This window comes from Cetorhinus maximus, chromosome 8 (assembly GCF_964194155.1).
Source record: "Cetorhinus maximus chromosome 8, sCetMax3.hap1.1, whole genome shotgun sequence".
In the NCBI taxonomy this organism is placed as follows: Eukaryota; Metazoa; Chordata; class Chondrichthyes; order Lamniformes; family Cetorhinidae; genus Cetorhinus; species Cetorhinus maximus.
This window is the reverse complement of record NC_135886.1, coordinates 30,066,349-30,087,098: the sequence shown is the minus strand read 5'-3', so window position 1 is coordinate 30,087,098 and position 20,750 is coordinate 30,066,349. Positions and strand designations below refer to the sequence as shown.

The 20,750-nt window shown below is 41.3% G+C and overlaps 2 protein-coding genes across 3 annotated transcripts in view; one reads left to right on the top strand and one right to left on the bottom strand.

The window, feature by feature from the left end:
* Positions 1-20,750, top strand: part of LOC144683536 (peptidase inhibitor 16-like) — a 697,419-nt gene that overhangs the window by 339,562 nt on the left and 337,107 nt on the right. The gene's annotated exons all lie outside the window — the stretch shown is intronic.
* LOC144683530 (innate immunity activator protein-like) overlaps positions 1-20,750 on the bottom strand; it is a 66,637-nt gene that overhangs the window by 43,625 nt on the left and 2,262 nt on the right. For both annotated transcript variants that reach the window (XM_078546613.1, XM_078546614.1), the window contains exon 2: positions 8,361-8,490. In XM_078546613.1, coding sequence (XP_078402739.1) covers positions 8,361-8,415 — 55 coding nt within the window. In that variant the 5' untranslated portion in view covers positions 8,416-8,490. The remainder of the gene's footprint in view (positions 1-8,360; positions 8,491-20,750) is intronic.

Here is a 20,750-nt window from a genome sequence, read left to right as displayed (position 1 = left end):
TCTTCTTTGGTGGCCAATATGGCAGGGTACATTCACCAATCATTCTTGCAGTTTATCACGCCCTTTGTTTAGATTATTCTGATTCACTGGCAACTATCCAACATACCCTGTTTATCATAAGTTACTATCTACTACTGAAAGTTAACACACTTCATGCACAGTATCTTCAGAGATATGAATTAGCAACAAACCTGGTGAAATCAAAATGACGAAGATACATGTAAAATAGCCAAACAAATGCCATTGGCTCTGGTACATATGCTGAAGCAGACAAGTTCTAATAGTGGGGATATTTTTCTGTAGAAGAGCTTTCACTAACAATGTCAAAAGAAACAGTTTCTTTTCCTACTAAGTTTAAAGTTTTCTTTTGCTCCTTAACAGTCACCACACCACCCACACCCTCCTGTCCCAAAAAAGGTATTCCTTCCAGCGACAACAGGATCATGTTTACGGCCTCTGCCCAGTGGGACCATGGCGGTGGTGGGCCAAAAATGGCAGTGCATCACTGTTTTCATTGCCAATATGGTTGCTGCCATCTTCACTGGGGCCTTTACACGGGCGCCCAGTTAGGAGTCTACTTCAATATGCAAATTAAGGTCCTAGGAAATAGGTAAGAACTCAATAGGGGATTGAGATGTCAAGAGGTGGGGTGTGCACCACACATGCACCACCCAATGATACCAGGTGTAGAGTGACCTATCTACACTCTTTGAAAGGATATCCATAGACTGCTCAATGTAGACTGTTCAGAAGGAGGTAGGTTCAGAAGAAGTTGCTTTTTAAAAAGAGATTTTCATGAGCCATAAATGCTCCTCATTGCTCAATAAAAATCTTTCAGGTTGACCACATCCATCCCTCTGGAGTTCAGAAGAATGAGAGGTGACCTTATTGAGACATACAAGATTCTGAAAGGGCTTAACGGGGTAGACACAGAGGTTGTTTCCCTGGCTGGAGAATCTAGAACACAGGGTCACAGTCTGAGGATAAGGGGCCAAGCATTTCAGACTGACATTAGGAGAAATGTCTTCACTCAAAGGATTGTGAATCTTTGGAATCCTCTACCTGAGGGAGTCATTGTGATCCATCATTGAATGTAGTTCAGGTTGAGATATATTTTTCTTGGCTGCTCAGGAAATCAAAGGATATGGGAAGCAGGCAGCAAAGTGGAGTTCAGGCAGTAGATCAGCCTGATCATTGTGAATTGCAGAGCAGGCTCAAGGGGTTGTATGGTCTACTCCTGCTCCTGTTTCTTATGTTCTCATGTAACTTAATACTTCTGTTCTACCTCTTGGGGAAGCTACTAGATTTCCCACTGTTCATTGAGCTGTGGGTGTTGGTTCAGAATTTGAAGATCAAATTTTAATGAGGCCTTGCCCTCCACAGGGTTCAGGGTCCATGCCAAGTACATCAGGCATTGGCACAATCCCAGCACTTGCTTCATGTCTACCAGGAGTTAAAAGCTCCACAAAGCCAAAGGCCATTAAATTATGCTACACAAATGTTTGTTCACAAGTGATTAATATTTTCATATGAAATTCTTTTTGTCCCCATTTTAACTGACGTTGTTATTTGAATTGTTATTTAACACCTCTGTTAAGATAACAGACATTTAGGCATTCTTACATCAATATGATGCTGTTAAATAAGAGACAAACAAGTTAAGTGTGATTTTGAATTAAGGCTGTGACTTACAATGAGAAAGTAATTATTATGCAGCCTGAAATCCAGTTGGTGTAAATCATCACATATTTCCCTGGCTTCATCTGCAAGTTACAGCATAGTACAGCATTGAAGTAATCAAACCTCTGTCAGCTGAGGAAGTGAGAGTTTATGCTGCTTTTCAAATTACATATGATTGTAACAGCAAAGGCAGGCTGTGACTTGTTTTGTCAACCATGTTAAAATGACTAGAGGTTTGCTAAATGACAAATGGCTTGATGAATGAAAGATTGTGAGACACTGGAAGTGTGGAAATTAATATGTGACTACAGTCCAAATTTCACTTGTGTGCCAGAATATATTGGCTATATAGAAGTTCAAGAAAATACAGAGCCTTAAATTTCAAAATTAGATACACATGTACACATGCAATGTGTAGTACTTATTATTATTCTATCTGTCTTAGACAATGTTATTGCAACAAAATGCCTTAAATGATGCAGTATCTACTGCAGCCCAAGGATATCCAAAATACATTAAAAATCTTAATCTGCAAGCTCTTCCATTATAGTTTCAGTTCTCCGCCCTGAGGCAGGTCTGACCCACAACCTCCACCACAGGTAAGGCAGGTCCCAAATCCTCCCCAGCAGAACAGGGATCGAACTCGATGCTGGTGGTACCAAACTGACCCATATTGGCTGTCCAGCCAACTGAGCCAACCAGCTCTCCAAGAAATTCTGGTTGCTGTGGCAACATGTACTTTTACATGCATGATGTAATCCACAGCCATGAATAGTGCTGGTACAGGCTCTAATTTTCTTCCCATCATGTGGCTGACCAGGAATCTCTCCACTGCCTGCCACTGGCATATGTTGGAAGTATTTGCAGGTTGATACTCAACTCAACTTGTTTAGCCAAGTAATTGACGCACGTCCTTTGGGCATCAAGTCCTGGTGTGGAACTTGAGCTCAGAGCTTCTGGCTCACAGACAGGGATGCTACCCACTGCTCCACAAGACATCTCTGATATTTTTCTATGTCCACATTTATCATAGAAGTTTTAATGGAATGAATACGTAAACATGTCTCCTTGTACTTACAACCTACCACCAGTGGCAGTGCTCAATTAGCTCAATTTTGTGTTTTACAGAGGAACTTGATGCTCCAGCCTCAATGTCTCTGCTTCTGAATTTGCCATAAGTTTTTCTAATTAACTATAAATAGTAATGTAAAATCAAAGTATAACCAGAAACTTTTTCCAGTTGTCTGTCATGTTTATTTAAAATTTCCTACTGAGCCAACAGCTGTCTCAGTGTCGCTTAAATAAACATGAGTGAGGCAGCTTAGAAATATGTCTGATATGGTGCAGATATCATAATATCATCAGCATATAAAACTCAAAGAGGGAGTTTTTCATAATTTCACCAGAAAACAAAGCCAGTAGCTGTGGGATTTACACAAACTCCATAAGCTTTGGCTAAAGATTAAGCTGGATAATGAAATTGATGCTTCCCTCCACTGTGTTTCCTGCCCTGAAAGTGTTGACCCTTCCAGGGACCTCTAACACCAGCAACCCTCCAGAAGTGTTTTTTCTTGATGCGTGAGACCACAGAGTGAGGACTGACAGGCTAATTGTCAGTAGGGAGTACTCCAGGCATGCCTAATCTGTTCTCAGTTGCCTGCCCTACACACACACACAATTTCAAATCAGGGTCAGGAAGGGAAACGCCAGCTGATTTTCCCCCTCCCAGGACCCAACAGTCTAAGGTGATTTATAGCATCCAACTGTTGCTTTCCTGCAAACACCTTGTGAAGGACCTGATGCAGAACATCCTGGTTTTGAACTTCCATGCAGCTCCTGGGCAACCCTAAACCTCATCTGCACAAACCATGGCAGATGCAGATAATTGATGCACAAATAGAAAACTAAAAAACTCGACTATGGTCAACCAAAACAGACTATGAAGCATATACAACTCAATGCCCAATTCACAAGTGCAAAAGCAGCTTCACACCAATATACTCCGCTCCTCCTGTGTAATTATTTGGCTTAAGCACATGAAAGTAAACTTATGGTTGTTTATACATTTAAATCAGCCATAAGAAAGGAAAAGGCTTTTGTTTTGCTGGTCTGCCTGAGCTCAGGACAAACCAGGAATCACAGTTGAGGAGTTCTGCTTTTTTATGGCTTAACTGTGCACTGTACAGTCTGAGGATAAGGAGCCAATCATAAAGTGCCTAGTAGCAAATCTCCTGTCCCTTTTGGTAGAGCTGAGCTCAGCCAGGGGTAGGCCTGCCCCCAGATGATGGGTGTTCCTGGGCTCTAGCCCAGTACCAAGGAAGAGACAGGTCAGGAAATGATGCCCTATATTCTCTAAACCATGCCATAGATGGTAAAACATTGGAGATAGTGAGGTTGCAGGAGGGAAAAGCAGAAAATAGAGCAAGTGAGGTTGGGCAAAAGCACAGCTGAAAAGAGTTTTGAGGAGGATTTTGAAAGCAGGAAGAGAAACTGAGTAGTCCTTGGGATGCCATAATGGTATTAAATATGGATAATATTGAAAAAGCAGCAAATAGATTTGTGATCTTATTGCTGCAGCAAAACCTGTCCTTTGCTCATATATATTTTTATAATATTTTAAAAGGTGTTGATTTCCTCAAGTTATAATTTCTATAACAAAGATAAGGAAAGGCCTATACCATTTTTTCTGATGGCTTTTCAATGATGTCTTACAGCTTTAGTTTTTCAAATGCTAGCTTTGCAACTTAGCAAAATTCACTATTTTAAGCCTTTCATCAACCATTTTTCTATACCCACTGAATTCTAAGAATTAACTTGTAAGTTAATGTAATTTATATGATAAACTATGGAATCTTACAGCACATCAGGAGGCCACTTGGCCTGTTGCATCTGTGCTAGCTCTTTGAAAGAGCTGTCCAATTTCGTCCCTCCTTCTAACGGTTTCCCCATTTTCTTCCAACAACCTTTCAGCTAATGCATTCCAGATCTTTGCAACCCTCTGAGTGAAAAAGTTTATCTCAGTTCTCACAAAGAACTCAAGCAGGCCAGTAAGAAACAATCTGACATTTCTGTCCATGTTTCTGTCCCTTATTAACCCGTGCTTTGCCATGTGAGAATTAAATTTTGTCTTTGACAATAGCCTCTAGTAGTTTTTGCACTACTGACATTCAACTGTCTGGTCTGTAGTCACCAGGTTTATCTTTTATTTTGAATAGGGGTTTAATATTTACAATCCACCAGTCCTCTAGCATGACTTTCATGTCCAAAGAGGATTGAAAGATTGTGGTCAGGACTTCTGCTATCTTCACAGTTGGTTCGCTCATGAACCTAGAATGATCCCATCTGGATTGGGCAAATTGTTAACTTTGAGTGATGCCAACCTGTTTGTCACCTCCTACCTATCCATTTTTTTTCTCACCCAATACTTCTACTCCTCCTACTCTACTGCAACATTAAATTCATCCTCCTTTGAGAAGGCAAATTTTTCAGTATTTCAATCGCGCTCTCACCAGGAAATTTCCTTCTTTGTTCCTAATTGCTGCCAGCATTCCTTGAACTATCTTTTCACTCCTTATATCTTTATAAAAGATTTTATGTTCCATCTTATGTTATCCACTAATCTTTTCACGTATTCTCTCTTTGTCCATCTTGCATCCTTTTTTCAGCTTCCCCTTACAGTCTCCGTATTTTGCCTGGTCTTCTACTGTATTCTGCACCAGACTTGTCATGAACCTCCATTTTCTGTTTTATTTTAACTTCTATTTCCAGTGTCATCCAGTAAGCTCCAGCCCTGGATGCCTATCTTTCCTCTTTATGGGAACATGCTTGGTTTGTACCTGAACTGTCTTTGTCTTGAATACCCGTCATTGCTTATTTCTTGGTCTATCCTTGCTTCACGTTTTACCTGTGGTAGATCCCTTCTCAAATCACTGAAAGTTGCTCTCTTCCAGTTAGGTTTTTTCACCTTAGCTTTTTTTTTTAAACACTCATTCCCTCTACCACCGATGCACAGTGGTAGCAGTGTGTAACATCTACAAGATACACAGTAGGAACTCACGAAGTCTCCTTCGACAGCACCTTCCAAACCCATAACCACTACCATCTAGAAGGACAAGAGCAGTAGGCAAATGGGAACACCACCAACTGGAAGTTCCGCTCCAAGCCACTCAACACGCTGACTTGGAAATATATCGCTGTTCCTTCACTGTCGCTGGGTCAAAATCCTGGAACTCCCTCCCTAACAGCACTGTGGGTGCACCTACACCATATGGACTGCAGCCGTTCAAGAAGGCAGCTCATCATCACCTTCTCAAGGGCAATTAGGGATGGGCAATAAATGCTGGCCAATAAATGCTGGCCTAGCTAACGAAACTTACATTCCATGAACAAATAAAAAAAATTGCTGTTGTCAAAGTTATTAATTCAATGATGTTCTGCTAAAAGCTGTAAAACTGAAGAGTTTCAGTTGAAAAAAAATGTCTTTTTTAACAGAGCTGGAGGAGTGATTCTGAATATTGCCAAATATGTCAACTTCAATCCACACTAATCTAAACGACTGCAGCTACATATTCCTGGTGCTCTCCAACCTACCCTATTATCATGACACATGCGATACTGTTACAATAAAATCATTGTTGCTACTGTCCTTGATAGAGATGAATTGAGGTTTCACTTATTCCAGTATATTTTAAAATATTCTTTGTTTCTTTTTTTTTACAAAAGAAACCTTTTGAAGAATTTACTTTAGTAATGGAAATTTCCTTTAACATATGCATTGCTAATCAAGAATAAAATGTTCTACTGCAAATTATCATTGATAAGGGCATTGAAATTACACTGTGGGCTCGTAATGTACGAATGATCAGCCTTTTGTCTGAAATTCCTCTCTACTATTTTGGCAGAGGATTATCCTTCTTATCTTAAGGAGGTTGGGACCTCCACTAAAATAGTGGAGGGTGCAAATTGATGTGACCACGTCAAACAAATGTACCCCAGCTTTAACAATAATGATGTTAAATTGGATGTACAGCATGGCCACACATACAATGGCAAGACTATTAATGAACACTTTCCTAATGAGGAACATTTGCTTAATGAGGAACATTTGCTTAATGAGACTGTTTACTCAGACACTAATTTTTGTATTAAATTTTGTAATGTTAGTTTGAAAAGAATGATTGGTTGAAGACAAAGCTTGTCTTCTTCAGTGTTAATAACTAAGGCCCTTCCACTGTACTCAGACAACAAGAGAAACTTTTTTAAAGAGTCTGCAATATCATTGCACAAAGGCTAAAGAATCTACTTGCATAATAACATTAGTTTTGACTTTTCAACAATTCTCTGAGTGACGTAGTATTTTTAAATAACATTTGCAACTTATCATAAAATCCAATGATTCCCACCTCTCATTTTTATATTTACGTGAAAAATGTCAAAACATGCAACTAAAACTTTACTAAGCAGAGATACAAGAAGAATATCCAGTATCTATCCAGCTCTACCCACAGCCCCCTTAAACCAGCTTATATTTCACCTCTTCTCTATTTTTACTTAGTTCTGTTGAAGAGTCATACGGACTCGAAACGTTAACTGTGTTCCTCTCCGCAGATGCTGCCAGACCTGCTGAGTTTTTCCAGCTAGTTTTATTTTTGTTTTGGATTTCCAGCATCCGCAGTCTTTTGATTTTATACAAGATGAATATTCAGCAACTATACAGATAAAGTAAAGGTTGTATAATAGAAACTACATGCTCACTATTGAAAACATTTATTGCAATGCTACATTGATTTGATAGGCATATGGTAAGCACAGAAAAATGCTGTCATTAGCATTCTATAATTCACATAATCCCAGTCAATCTATTGTAAAGCATGTATGGGCAATAAAATACGCATCAGATCTGAAGTCATCCTAAACATAGAACCTGCAACATTCCCTATAATCTTGTGACCTAATGTAACTGCACAAATGGTTCCTACCTTGCAAATGGTATGGGACCTTATGTATGCTAAATTGTACTGACAGGTGAAAATATCTTTCCATTATCATTAGCGGAAATGGAAGAATATCAAAGCTGATCTGATCTCAAACAATTTAGAATAACACCATTTTGTCCTTATTTATTTGTTGATGGTAGCTACCAAACAATAGCTACAATGACAACATCTGACAATATAAGAGGTGAACTTCACACATCTTACAATGTCCAAAATCAACATTTTTATGGCTCGTGATAGCTACTGTTAGAGGCATTACAAAACCCAGTCTTTCATCTCTGTTACTTTCCCATCAGGGATAGATGGTGCATTGCAAGCAAAATCAGGACGGCTAATGCTTGTAGGTAGTGAATCTCAACTTGAGCGCTGGTTTCAAAATACATGAAGTTGATATAAAAATCCAAAACTGAAATTCAAGGAAGAGAATTAACTCAACCTGGTAGTTACACAAAGAACCAGAGATTGAGATGGACAAAAAAAAACCCCGAAAGCCTTAGGATTGATTAAGAATATTATTTTAGAACAACATTCAATACAGAAATACAGACTATTCTTCTAATGAGATGATGCCTAGAAACATAAATGTAGGGAAAATTAAATGGCAAAACAAGCTTATGGGCTCAAGTAAGCAATAGCAACAATAAGGAAATGGATTGATCCAAAGGAACAGAAATAAAAAGTTACCTGACTGGAGAATGACTCCACTGTCAGAATCACTGGCTTCATCTTTGCTTTCCATTTTGCAGAAGAGTATAGTGCCTACTCTTCCTTTGGTCCAGAAATAATTTGTTCCAAGAAGGCTGAAAGTATTCACCTGAGAATTACATAATAAAACAGGTTGAAGGCAAATTATTATGTTTAAATTTCTTTTGATATAAAATACACAAAGTTTGGAAAGTTGAAAAAATATTTTCAAAGATTATTTTTCCTGTTTTTAACTATTTGGATTCTGCCCATGTTGACCAAACTACTCACCTCAGTGACTCAAAGTTAACATTTATTCAAATGCAAAATCAAAGGCCAATATCTTACTTGTCCTGGATGTCTTTCATCTTGTGCCAAAATGAGGGGTTATCTCAATGCCTAAAAATGGCTGTGAAAATAAGCACACAAACGCAAAGTCCAAATTGTGTACATTGGTTCACATTGAGGAGATATGGAAGTGCTCCCAAATGCGCACCTGCCACCACAGAGAGCATGTGCGCTGTTGCTATCTATAGTTGTGCCTGGCAGTGCTTGGTAGAAAAGAAAACAACAAGCTTAGCAGCAGTGTTTTCTTTATGTAACAAGCAGGTGCCAAAGCCTGTTTGCAATAAAGCAGTTAGCATGTTTATGGGTTGTGCTTTACATTCACATATAGTGAATTAGCCAACTATAAAACAATTCTTGATTTTAATAAATGCCAGTCTTTTTTTTAAATTAGCTTCTTATCATCTCATCCTGTTGTTATCTAACTGCAGATGCAATTTGCAGTCATGTCTGATCTGTTTCTACAAGGTCCTCTGCAAATGTATTTCTCACTGTTACTGTTCTCCTAATATGTTTTGTCACCAATTTCTGTTCATATCAAATTTCAGCAATGTGGAAATGCAATTTCGGGAGATCATCCCAGATAGGGAGGTCAAACAGTCACAGGGATTACACAATAAATGAGAATATACTAAGAGGGGTTGATGAAGTGAGAGATCTTGGCGTACAAGTACACAGGTCCCTGAAGGCAGCAGTTCAAGTAGACAAGGTTGTAAAGAAGGCATATGGAATGCTCTCTTTCATTGGCAGAGGTATAGAATATAAAAGTAAGGATATAATGTTGGAATTGTGTAAAACGCTGGTGAGGTCACAACCAGAGTATTGTGTGCAGTTCTGGTCACCACATTACAGGAAGGACGGAATAGCTCTGGAGAGAGTGCAGAGGAGGTTTACAAGAACGTTGCCAGGGTTAGAAATGTGTAGCTACGAGGAGAGATTGGATAGGTTGGGGTTATTTTCCTTAGAACAAAGAAGGCCGAGAGATGACTCGATTGAGGTGTACAAAATTATGAGGGGAATAGATAGAGTGGACAGGATAAAATTATTTCCCTTGATGGAGAATTCGAGAACCAGGGGACATGGATTCAAGTTAAGTGGCATAAGGTGTCGGGGGGACATGAGGAAGAACTTTTTTACGCAGGGGGTAGTGGGTGTCTGGAATTCACTGCCCGAGTTGGTGGTAGAGGCAGAAACTCTAAACTCTTTTAAAAAGTACCTGGATCTGCACCTTAAGTGCTGTAAGCTGCAGGGCAATGGGCCGGGTGAGGGAAGGTGGGATTAGAAAGGGCACCTGGGTGTCCTTGGGCTGGCATGGACAAGATGGGCCGAATGGCCTCCTTCTGTGCTGTAACTTTTCTATGGTTCTATATTTAAATACAACCAGAATTTGGCCACCAAGGTTTGTTATTGGTTGAAAATAACTTACTACAATCCAAAAATGGCTTGTGTTGAAAACCTGATCTATTCCTGAAATCTTATATTTAAATATCACTCCTCATAATACTGATGGAGTGTGCCAAGTATGGAATGAAGAAAATGGGTTGCAAGGTGGGGGAGTAGGAGGGAAATGAGATAGGTGGGACAAAGAGACAAGTTCCTTAGAAGACCTCCAAGGCAAGGCAAAGCAACTTTTGAAGAGTTATCCAGGATTGCACTGGAGGGGTGGATGAGCAGTACAGTAGAATTAATAATTGAAGGATGCAAGTTTTTCCAAATAGGGTTTGATTTACCCTGGGTAGATAATTAAGAGATGCTCTTCATAATAACAGTAGCAGAAATATGATAAACATAACTAATTCCAAAACCATCAAGATTATTTTTTGATAAGTTTTTTTGATAAATAGCTTGTTGTTTTCTTTTCTACCAAACACTGCCAACAATCATCTCTGAGTTGTTTTATAATTCTCATTATTAAACTTACACTCAAAAAGCTGAAACTAAAACATGAACATTTTCTGAATGAATTCATTCTAAGCAATGCATCTGGGAATGGGGAGTTGAACACTACATGAGAGCACACATGTCATTCACTCCATGCTCTTTTATTGAAATTACATATTATGAAATAAAGAATATTGCTACTCGCTTTTCTGATTTATTTGTTCAACAAAGGCCACCTAAACATTCCTTGGGTCAAGGAGCCTGGACTAACCAGGGGAGGCATGTGCCCCAGAGATCACTTAAACCACCTTCCCATAAGAAACCTACTGTCGAGCATGAAAGCAAAGCTATTAGCAAACCACAAGTTGAAAGTTTTCAAATTAATGGTATAATGTTAAGTCAGTAGACATGTTTAATCACAGTTAAACCTGCTTGACTGAAATGCCTGGGGTAACAGCTTTTTTTTTAGAAACAATGATTATATGTCAATGTGTGAATCTAGGCAACTGATAATCTTTCTGCAAAAAATAATTCTACAGTGTGTTAAATGTTGCAATACATGCATTAGGTTATTTTTTCTATATTTTATGGTGCGCCTATTCTGTTCCATCTTGTCTGTATGTACTTGTGTTCTGCAATCTCTTTTGGAGATTTGCCTGGAATTGTTTGTTCTAAACCAGAGTGCAAGAGTTTGTTAAGATTAGGATTTTACACAAGAAAGAAAGGGCGGAGCCCTCCCAGATTTGCACTAAATGTGGTAGTAGGGAGGGGAAAAAGAATGGTTAACTCACTGGGCACATTGGCAGGTTTCCATGCCATATCGTCCCAATCACGGCTCATTAATCATGCATTCCCAGGAAACACGCCATTTTGCTGGTGGGTCAGCCTCCGATTCACCAGCCATGCCCACACCTTGTCTTTTCCTCAAGCCGGGCACCATATTTAAAGTGTAGCTGCACTGCACACCTCTCAGTGCTTCCAGCCCAGGATCTGCTGCACAGAAAACATGGCCCCGAAGGCAAGAAGACTGCAGCCCTCCAATTCAGTGACACATCCCTGGGACACCTTCTGGACACCGGTGGAGCCGCTGTGATGTCCTCTACCCTTGCTCTGGCCGCAGGAGGCCCACCAGTATCGTCACTTCGGCTTGGGAGGCTGTGGTGGCCAGTGCCAACACTGTAGAGAAGACGTTCGCATCCAGTCCAGAAGTGGGGGGGGTATGATCTCATTTGTGCCGCCAGGGTAAGGCAACCATCTTATCACTCTAACTCATACATACACAAGCCCATCACACATTCATTGGCATCTCACTCACTGCCAGCTCAAGGGACATCACCACTTACTCTCTCACACACACCCTCACATCTCCATCTGGCCTCATCTCCTCTGGTGACTGCCTCCTCTGCCCTTACCCTCTTGAGGCCACTGGACAGATCAACATATGTCCCCACACACACACCTTGGGATAGCCCCCTTCCCTAGTACAGCCCTAGCCCTGCAGCCTCTTCCCTTGCCTGAGGCCACTTCTCCCCCTTTCCCAAGCAAGGCCTAGCCCTGCAGCCGTTGAAAAGCCACCCCTGCCTTATGGCTGGTCTCATAAGTCGAGATCTGCCCATGAGCCCCCCTAAAAGTGATGTGGTGCTGCGTGTGAAGCCTGACGCTGATGACCACAAGTGCTGCCCAAAGCAAGGTAGGCAAACAAGCCCAAAGTCCTGAATAAAGTGCAGCCCGCCAGGTGCATGTTCCTTATGCTCAGTTGTGAAACATGCCGGCGTGATGCCTGGATGATTCAGCATGGGGGGATGATTCTGGCAAGCTGGGCCTATAATGGTATGCAGATGTATTACAATGAAGTTACCGATGAGCAACGTCGGGAAACGCAGCCCACCATTCACGGGCGGAACGGCCAATTGCAAACTATTTTCACAACGTCGTGAAATTGATTCTTGGCCTTCCTGCCATATTGCCTCGCTCACGCCTGCCATGATGGCTGACGCCAGCGGGCACAGAAAGTTCCATCCAAAGGCTGTTTTTTATTTTGTTTGTGGGATGTGGCTGGGCCAGCATTTATTGCCCATCCCTAGTTGCTCTTGAGAAGGTGGTGGTGAGCTGCCTTCTGGAACTGCTGCAGTCCACGTGATGTAGGTACACCCACAGTGCTGTTAGGAAGGGAGTTCCACGACTATGACCCAGCGACATTGAAGGAATGACTATGTATTTCCAAGTCAGAATGGTTGGTGGCTTGGAGGGGAACTTCCAGGAGGTGGTGTTCCCATATGTCTGCTGCCTTTGTCCTTCTAGATGATAATGGTCATGGGTTTGGAAGGTATTGCCTAAGGAGGCTTGGTGGATTCTTGCAGTGCATCTAGTAGATGGTGCACATGCTGCTACTGTCCTGAGGGGGCGAAGGGAGTGAATATTTGTGGGCGGGGTGCCAATCAAGCGGGTTGCTTTGTCTTGGATGGTGTCAAGCTTCTCGAGTGTTGTTGGAGCTGCACTCACCCAGGCAAGTGAGGAGTATTCCATCACACTCTGGACTTGTGTCTTGTAGATAGTAGACAGGCTTTGGGGAGTCAGGAGGCGAGTTACTCACTGTAGGATTCTTAGGTAATAAAATTCTAGCTCACGGAATAAAAGGGAAAGTAGGCGCTTGGATAAGAAATTGGCTGAGTGACAAGAAAAAGAGAGCAGTGATAAGGTACCAGGACAGGATGAGATGCATCCGAAGATACTGAGGGAGGCGAGAGTGGAAATTTCAGAGGCACTGGTGATAATCTTCCAGTCTTCGTTAGACGCAGTGGTGGTGCCAGAGGACTGGAGAATTCTGAATGTTACATCCTAGCTGAAAAAGTGGTTCAAGGGTAATGCCGGCAATTACAGAGCAGTCAGTTTGCCTTCAGTGGTAGGGAAACTTCTGGAAACTATAGTTCGGGACAAAATCATTGTCACTTAGGCAGGTGCGGGATAATTAAGGAAAGCCAGCATTGATTCATGAAGGGAGAACTAAATTTAACTAGCTTGCTGAAGTTTTTTGAGAAGGTGTCAGAGAATGTTGAAAAGGGCAATGCTGTTGATATGGTGTATATGGATTTTCAAAAGGCATTTGATACAGTGGCACACAATAGGCTTGTGAGTAAAATTTTAGCTCATGGTATGAAAAGGAAAGTAGGCACTTGGATAAGAAATTGGCTGAGTGACAGGAACAGAGAATAGTGATAAATGGTGGAGTTCCCCAGGGGTCAGTGTTGGGACCCTTGATCTTCTTGATATATATTAATGACCTAGACTGTGGTGTGCAGGGCGTGATTTCAAAATTTGCAGATGATACAAAGATTAGAAGCATTGTCAACTGTGATGAGGATAGTCTTGAACTTCAAAAGGGCATAGGCATACTGGTGGATTGGGCAGACAAATGGCAGATGAAGTTCAATGCAGAGAAGTGTGAGGTGATTAATTTTGGCAGGAATAATGTGGAGAGACAGTGTAAAATAAAGGGAGAAACTCTAAAGGAAGTACAGGAACAAAGGGACCTCAGTATATATGCATATAAGTCATTTAAGGTAGCAGGGCATGTTGAGAGAGCATTTAAAAAAGCATATTGTGTCCTAGGTTTTACTAATAGGGGCATTCAGTATAAGAGTAAGGAGGTCATGTTGAATTTATATAAGACACTGGTTAGGCCTCATCTGGGGTACTGCATCCTGTTCTGGGTGCCGTACTTGAGGAAGGACGTGAAGGAATTGGAGAGAGTACAGAGGAGATTCTCAAGAATAATTCTAGGGATAAACAACTTTAGCTATGAAGATAGATTGGAGAGGTTGGGTTTGGTTTCCTTGAAGAAAATTGAGAGGAGATTTGATAGAGGTATTCAAGATCCTGAGGGGTATGGACAGGGAAAATAGTGAAAAACTTCCCACTCAAGAGTACATCAAGAACTAATGGGCACAGATTCAAAATAATTGGCAAAAGGAGTAGAAGTGATGTGAGGAAAAACTTTTTCACCCAGCAGGTGGTTGGAGTCTGGAACAAACTTCCTGAAAGGGAGGTGGAGGCAGCTTTGATCAAGGTATTCAAAAGGGAATTGGATTGTTATTTGAAAAAAAATAACGTGCAAGGTTACGGAGATAAGGCAGGGGAGTGTGAATAGGTAGATTGCCCTTTCAGCAAGCCAGTGCAGACTCAATGGGCTGAATGGCCTCCTTCTGCACTGTAAAGATTCTGTGACCTGCTTTTGTAGCCACAGTATTTATATGGCTAGCCCAGTTCAGTTTCTGGTCAATGGTAACCCCAGGGTGTTGATATTCTTCTTGTAGTTAGTTATTAAAATTACAAATTTTACAAAGGGATAGAATATAATGATAAAGCTTAAATGGTCAGTGTTTGACTTGAACATCCAATGGCATCATGGAGTTGGGTAGGGACACAAAGGGCAGGATTTTTCGCCGAGTGGGCAGGCGCCTGACCTGCTCAAGCGTAAAATGACGTGCGATGGCACTGGGCGAGTGTCCCCACGTCATTGTGCACTCGCGCGATATTTCGGTCAGCGGGCACGCACAGGAGTCGGTAGCGCACCCACCGACAATTAAAAGGCCTTTTAAGGCCATTAAAGTCCCAATTAAATGTTATTTTTCGCTACCCATCCAACCTTATGGTTGGCGGGCAGATGAAAAGGCCAAGAGGCCTTTGCACTTTTTAGGAAACCTCATCTGTGGGCGGGACAAGGCTTCCAACAGTAATTAAAGATAAAATATAAATTTTAGCATTTCATTAAAAACATGTCCTTGCTCATGTGACAAAGTCACATGTGGGGACATGTTTTTTAATAATTTAAAATTGTTTATTTTTAATTCTTAAACTCTTCATCTCCCTGAGGTAGCTCTGTGCCCCGGTGAGCTTTTCCAGTGCGCACCCATGCACATGCGCGAAGTTGCACACTCGCCCTCCACCCACCCCCTGCCTCCGACACAGGCAGCGCTGAGCGCTGCCGCACACGTTTCACACTGGGTGGGCCTTAATTGGCCCACCAGCGTGAAATCGCAGTCCGGCGGTTGGCTTCCCGAATGCTCCCACCCGCCCCCGCCAAGCCCGCCCGACAAGGGAAAAATCCTGGCCATATTGTTTTGTTAAGTACTCTGGTTACAACAACAACTTGCAATTGTATAACACCTTCCATGATGTTTGGCCATCCCAAAGACCTTTACAGCCAATGAACTACTTTTGAAATATAGTCACTGTTTAATTGGCACACAGCAAGGTCCCACAAACAGCAATGTAATAACAGTCAGATGATCTGTTTTATTGGTGTTGCTTGAGGGACAAATACCCTCCAGGACATTGGGAGAACTCCCCTGCTCTTCTTTAAAATTCTGCCATGGAATCTTTTACATCCACCTGAGAAAAGGCAGTTGGTGCTCTATTCCAGATAGCCAGACAGTGAAGGATAGACTGGAGCCTTACCTTTATAAGTTTACAAGCTTGCATTTGCAGAAACTCACATTACAAGCATGCACCTCCTGACCCAATGACCACAGATTCAGTCTGCTCCTGTTGATGGGAACCCAAGTGAATCCCCAGTTAATTCCCACCACCTGAATACAATTAAAGACTCAATTATTATACAATTAACAGTTGGGGCCTTGGTTTAACATTAGATGACACCCCAGAAAGTGTACAGCCCCCTCAGTACTGCACTGGAGAATCAGCCTAGTTTTGTAGTCAGTCTCTGGAATTGGACTTGAACCCCACAACTTTCTGATTCAGTGGTGATCATGCTACCATTGAGCCAAACCCCCATTATTCATGTTATATAAATGTGAATTTAAAACCAAAGTCTGAAATAGATATTGTTCGTTGGGTAAGCAGAGACATTTTCTTAAACAACTTGAGAAAAGGTAACCTCGGACATATGGAAATCTCTGCACCACCAGTAAAATAGATGCCTCACTCATGACTCCCATTTGCAACTGTGTATGAATCCCCCTGTACAATCTGAATCACTTAAAACCACCAGACAAATGGATATGTTAGACAGTTACTCACGGAAACCAGAGCAATTCAATGTATCACACAAAAAAATAAATGCTTGGAACGTATGGTAAAATTGCAATTCACTTGAAGGCCTGGATGATGTCAGAAACCAGGAGCTTCAAGTTAAGAGTAGTTTGTGAGAACCTTTTGAATTCAAAGATTAAAATGCAGCCTTTACCTCATTCATTTTTTTTTACATGAAATTCGTTCTGAGTGATTTCTTCCTAACTATATTCAGTTTGACATCCCTAATTAACGCAACTATCAAAGTTGTGATGGGAGGGTCCTAATAGCAGTATCCAACCTGAAGGCAAATAGGATTGCTTGACAGGTATTACAACTGCCAATCAGTTGCTCCCTGCAGCCACCAAAGGCCTGCGCAATACTGAGCCACACAAAGCCCTGGTCTGCCAGTGGTGGAATAACCCAGGGAGCAATCGATTCACCACTTTCCTGAAGTGCAGACCCTTCCCGAGCTCACTGATTTGACTGATCAAGTTCCGAATTCAGATTCATACAGGCTCCTAATGCTATGGAGCTCATCTTTATTGCTCAAACCAGCGGTATTTTTCATGTTTTAATAAAAAAAAAACAAAAACCTGCAGGTGTTGGAGGTGTGATACAAAAGAAAATATTGAAAATATCAGCAGAACACTCAGCACCTGCGTAGATGCCGACTAATCTTCGTGTTTTAGTTGGGTTGGAAATTACATCAAGTGTTTAGTGCTGAGAGTTAGTAACATTGTGACTCTTGATTTGCATGGCATAAGCCCTACTACAAAATGAGATGAGCAATTGGTGGTGATGAAAGGGCACTGCAACAAAGACAAGGGTTTAGACTGTTCTGGTGGTTTCAGACACTTCAAAACAACCCAGGTGGCAGACTTCACAACACATGAACCTTCAAGCAATCACATCTCAAGAAGGTTTGTAGGAGATCAAGTTGAGGTATTCTTTAAAAATAAGTGACATACAATTACTAGCTAGCAATCCACCAAAATACATTTGGATTCTTTTGCTGCTATACTGCAAAAGAAGTGCTTAGATAAGTAATTAGCCATAGTCCACTAAGAATCATAAGCATCTCTCCCCATTAAAGAGAGACAATTGGTTATGCTACTACAGTTGAATAAATAACACTCACTTGCATTGTTTGTTATTTTGGGCACCTTGATTATTATTTCACACTATGTCCAGCCTAAGAATGTGCAATAGCACTTGGAGTTTGAAAAAAACCATAACACTTGGCTTGTATGACATTTCAGCTGTGTATCTATTAACTTTACTACGCATGTCAAAATGTTGGTCTGAGGGAATAACAGATTCTCATCCATAATAAGTCCGACCAGATTCCATTCAGGCTGTGTTAGCTCCAGTTATTTTATTGGATTTGGTAATGCATAGCCAAACATGAACCAGGAATATTGATACCAGTGGAATCAATGCACCCGTTCGCAATTTGATGCTGCTTTCCTCTCAAAACCAAACTAAATTAATTTACAAGTTATGAGTCTAATTGCAACATATTGAGTCAGGTGTGTTATTCCAAAGTACAAGTGAGCAACACAAATATGGTAAAGACATAAAATAGCCTACCGTGTTATGGTAGTCATAGAAGCAGCAAACAATAAATAAATAAGATTGTGCACATCTATTGGGCCTTTTATGATAATTATATGATTTCTAAGGGTTTGAAAAGCATAATTTTAAAACATTTTTTTAAAAAGAAAGCTGTAGGATTGGATCTTCTCCTCCATTAACTGATAATGGGCCTTTTCTTGCTTATATATTTCAAGCTTCCTGAAAATGAGACCACTCCACATAGACACCCAAGTTTGAATTCCTATGAAATGATATTGAGAGTAAAGAAAGGTCTGGAATGCATCAGCTAAGCATTTTCATGGCATGACAATCAAGGAGTGGCACTTACAGCAACTGCAGAGCTAAGCTGAGTCATTCAACCTTCCAATCCAGAAATACGAGCGCAAGGAAAACCCAGAAGGAAGAAAATTACAACAGAGTAATGATTCTAAAAAGCTCTCAGAAAATATAATTAAAAATTCCCAAAAAATGGAGGCCCTTATCAACAAGTTATGCCTTGGTCTCTCTCCCTCCTCCTCTGGAACCTTCTCCTCTTTTGATACCTGACCTTGTTCCACCACACTCACTTCTCATCTAAAGTCCTTGTTTCCTCTGAACCTAGCCCCACCTCAAGTTCCTACCTGAGATATTCTCCATCCTTTCTTTCTTTAGCCTCTGCACTGGTCAATTCCTTATCCTCAACATCACCACCCATATATTCGTAGCTCCTTACACTCCTTCTTTCTGCATCCATTGGTGGAAAAAAAAGCTCTCCTAAGCTGCTTACAACTATTCTATCAAAGTTATATCCTTGATTTTTGGCCCTCCATTCATCAAGATAATCCTGCAGCCATCAAGTTGGTCAATGATTCCCACATCTTCACCTATAAAGCCCCCAACAAAACCATCATTCTCTCCAACACTGGTAATTCCATCTGGTATTGTTCCAATCTTCACTCCTTCTGGTTCAAGAGGTACAAACATGGTTTCAAATTCCATCAGGAGATCTTGCTGGGCCATCTCAAAGATTACAGGAACTCAATCTCCTTATCAAAACCATTCACTAATCCACAATCATTCTGGAGAGCAAAGATAATCCTTAGCATGCTTTCTCTGATAGTAACATTTTCAATAAACCCTTCTCTTCTGCCCCTTTTAACCTCAACTCCAATAACAAGTGCAGAGAGCTCGTGAATTTCCTTGTCATTCACCTGGCTCTTCTTCTCTCCCCAACCCTGCCCTAACTCTGAACCCTTATCTTTCTTGAACTTCTCTTCCATCTCCACACATACCCTCTCCTCTCCCCATCCAGCTTAATCACCTTAATCTCATTCCCATTAAACTGTTGACCACCTAACTTTCCTGATCCTCATGCTAGCAAATATACTAAATGGCTTCCTCTCCTTAAGTACATCCCCCTCCCCTTAAAAGCCTCCATTATGACTCTTTCCGCAATAAAAAAAACTCAACTCCTCTATCCTTGCAAGCTACAGTCACACTTAATCTATTCTTTTTGACCCTGACCACAACATATTATCTCTCCTTGCCTTTCTCAACCTCTCTGCAGCTTTTGAAATGGCGACTGCATCATCCACCGTCAATGCCTCTCTTCCACTCTGCAGCTCACTGGGACTGTCCTGACTTGATTCCATTCTTATCTATCCAGTGGCAGCCACAGAAACTCCAGCAATGGCTTCTCTTCCTGCCCCACGCCAACAAGTTCTCCAAAGGATTTATTCTCAGTCCCCTCCTCTTTCTCATTTACATGCTACCCCTTGGCAACAGCATCCACAGATATGGGTCAGCTTCCTTCTATGTTGATGACACCCATAGACCACCCGACCTCTCCATTACTCCTCTTGACCTTCCACTGCCTCTGTCCTGGCAGGCTCCTTGGCTGGCATCTATCCTTGGATGAGTTTCAATTTTTTTCCAGAAAAACAATGGAAAAAGCAAAACCAACATTTTTTGATCTTGGCCACAATTTCTGTGCCCTTGATCCCATGCTATCCTGGCCATTGTCTCAAGCTGAATCAGAACGTTTGCAACCTCAATGTCCTATAATTGATCCCAATCTCATACTGTCTCCATCCCAAAAACTGGGTGTCATCGTGTCTACTGCAAAACATATAATATCGCACCTTTAATATATTAACGTATTAAAATGCCCAAGGCTACCAGAGCTCATCCAAAACAGCAATCACCATCAATGTCATTATCATCTCCAGGCTCAGCTATTCCAAAGCTTTCCCACACAGAATTTTATTTTCCACCCGCCATAAACTTCAGTTCATCCAAAATTCTTATGCCCTACTCTAACCTATATCACGCCCCATTCACCCATCACCTCTATCCTCACTGACTTACAGCATCCTGCCACCTCAAATTTAAATCCTTTCATAGCCTTACCCCTCCCCATCCAACCTTCTCCAGCCTTACATTTCTCACCCCCAAGCTTTGTGTTCCTTTAATTCTGAACTCTTGAACTACCTTGCTCCCTTTGTTTTATCACTGTCTTCAGCCACCATGGCCCCACTGTCTGGAATTCTTTCTTTA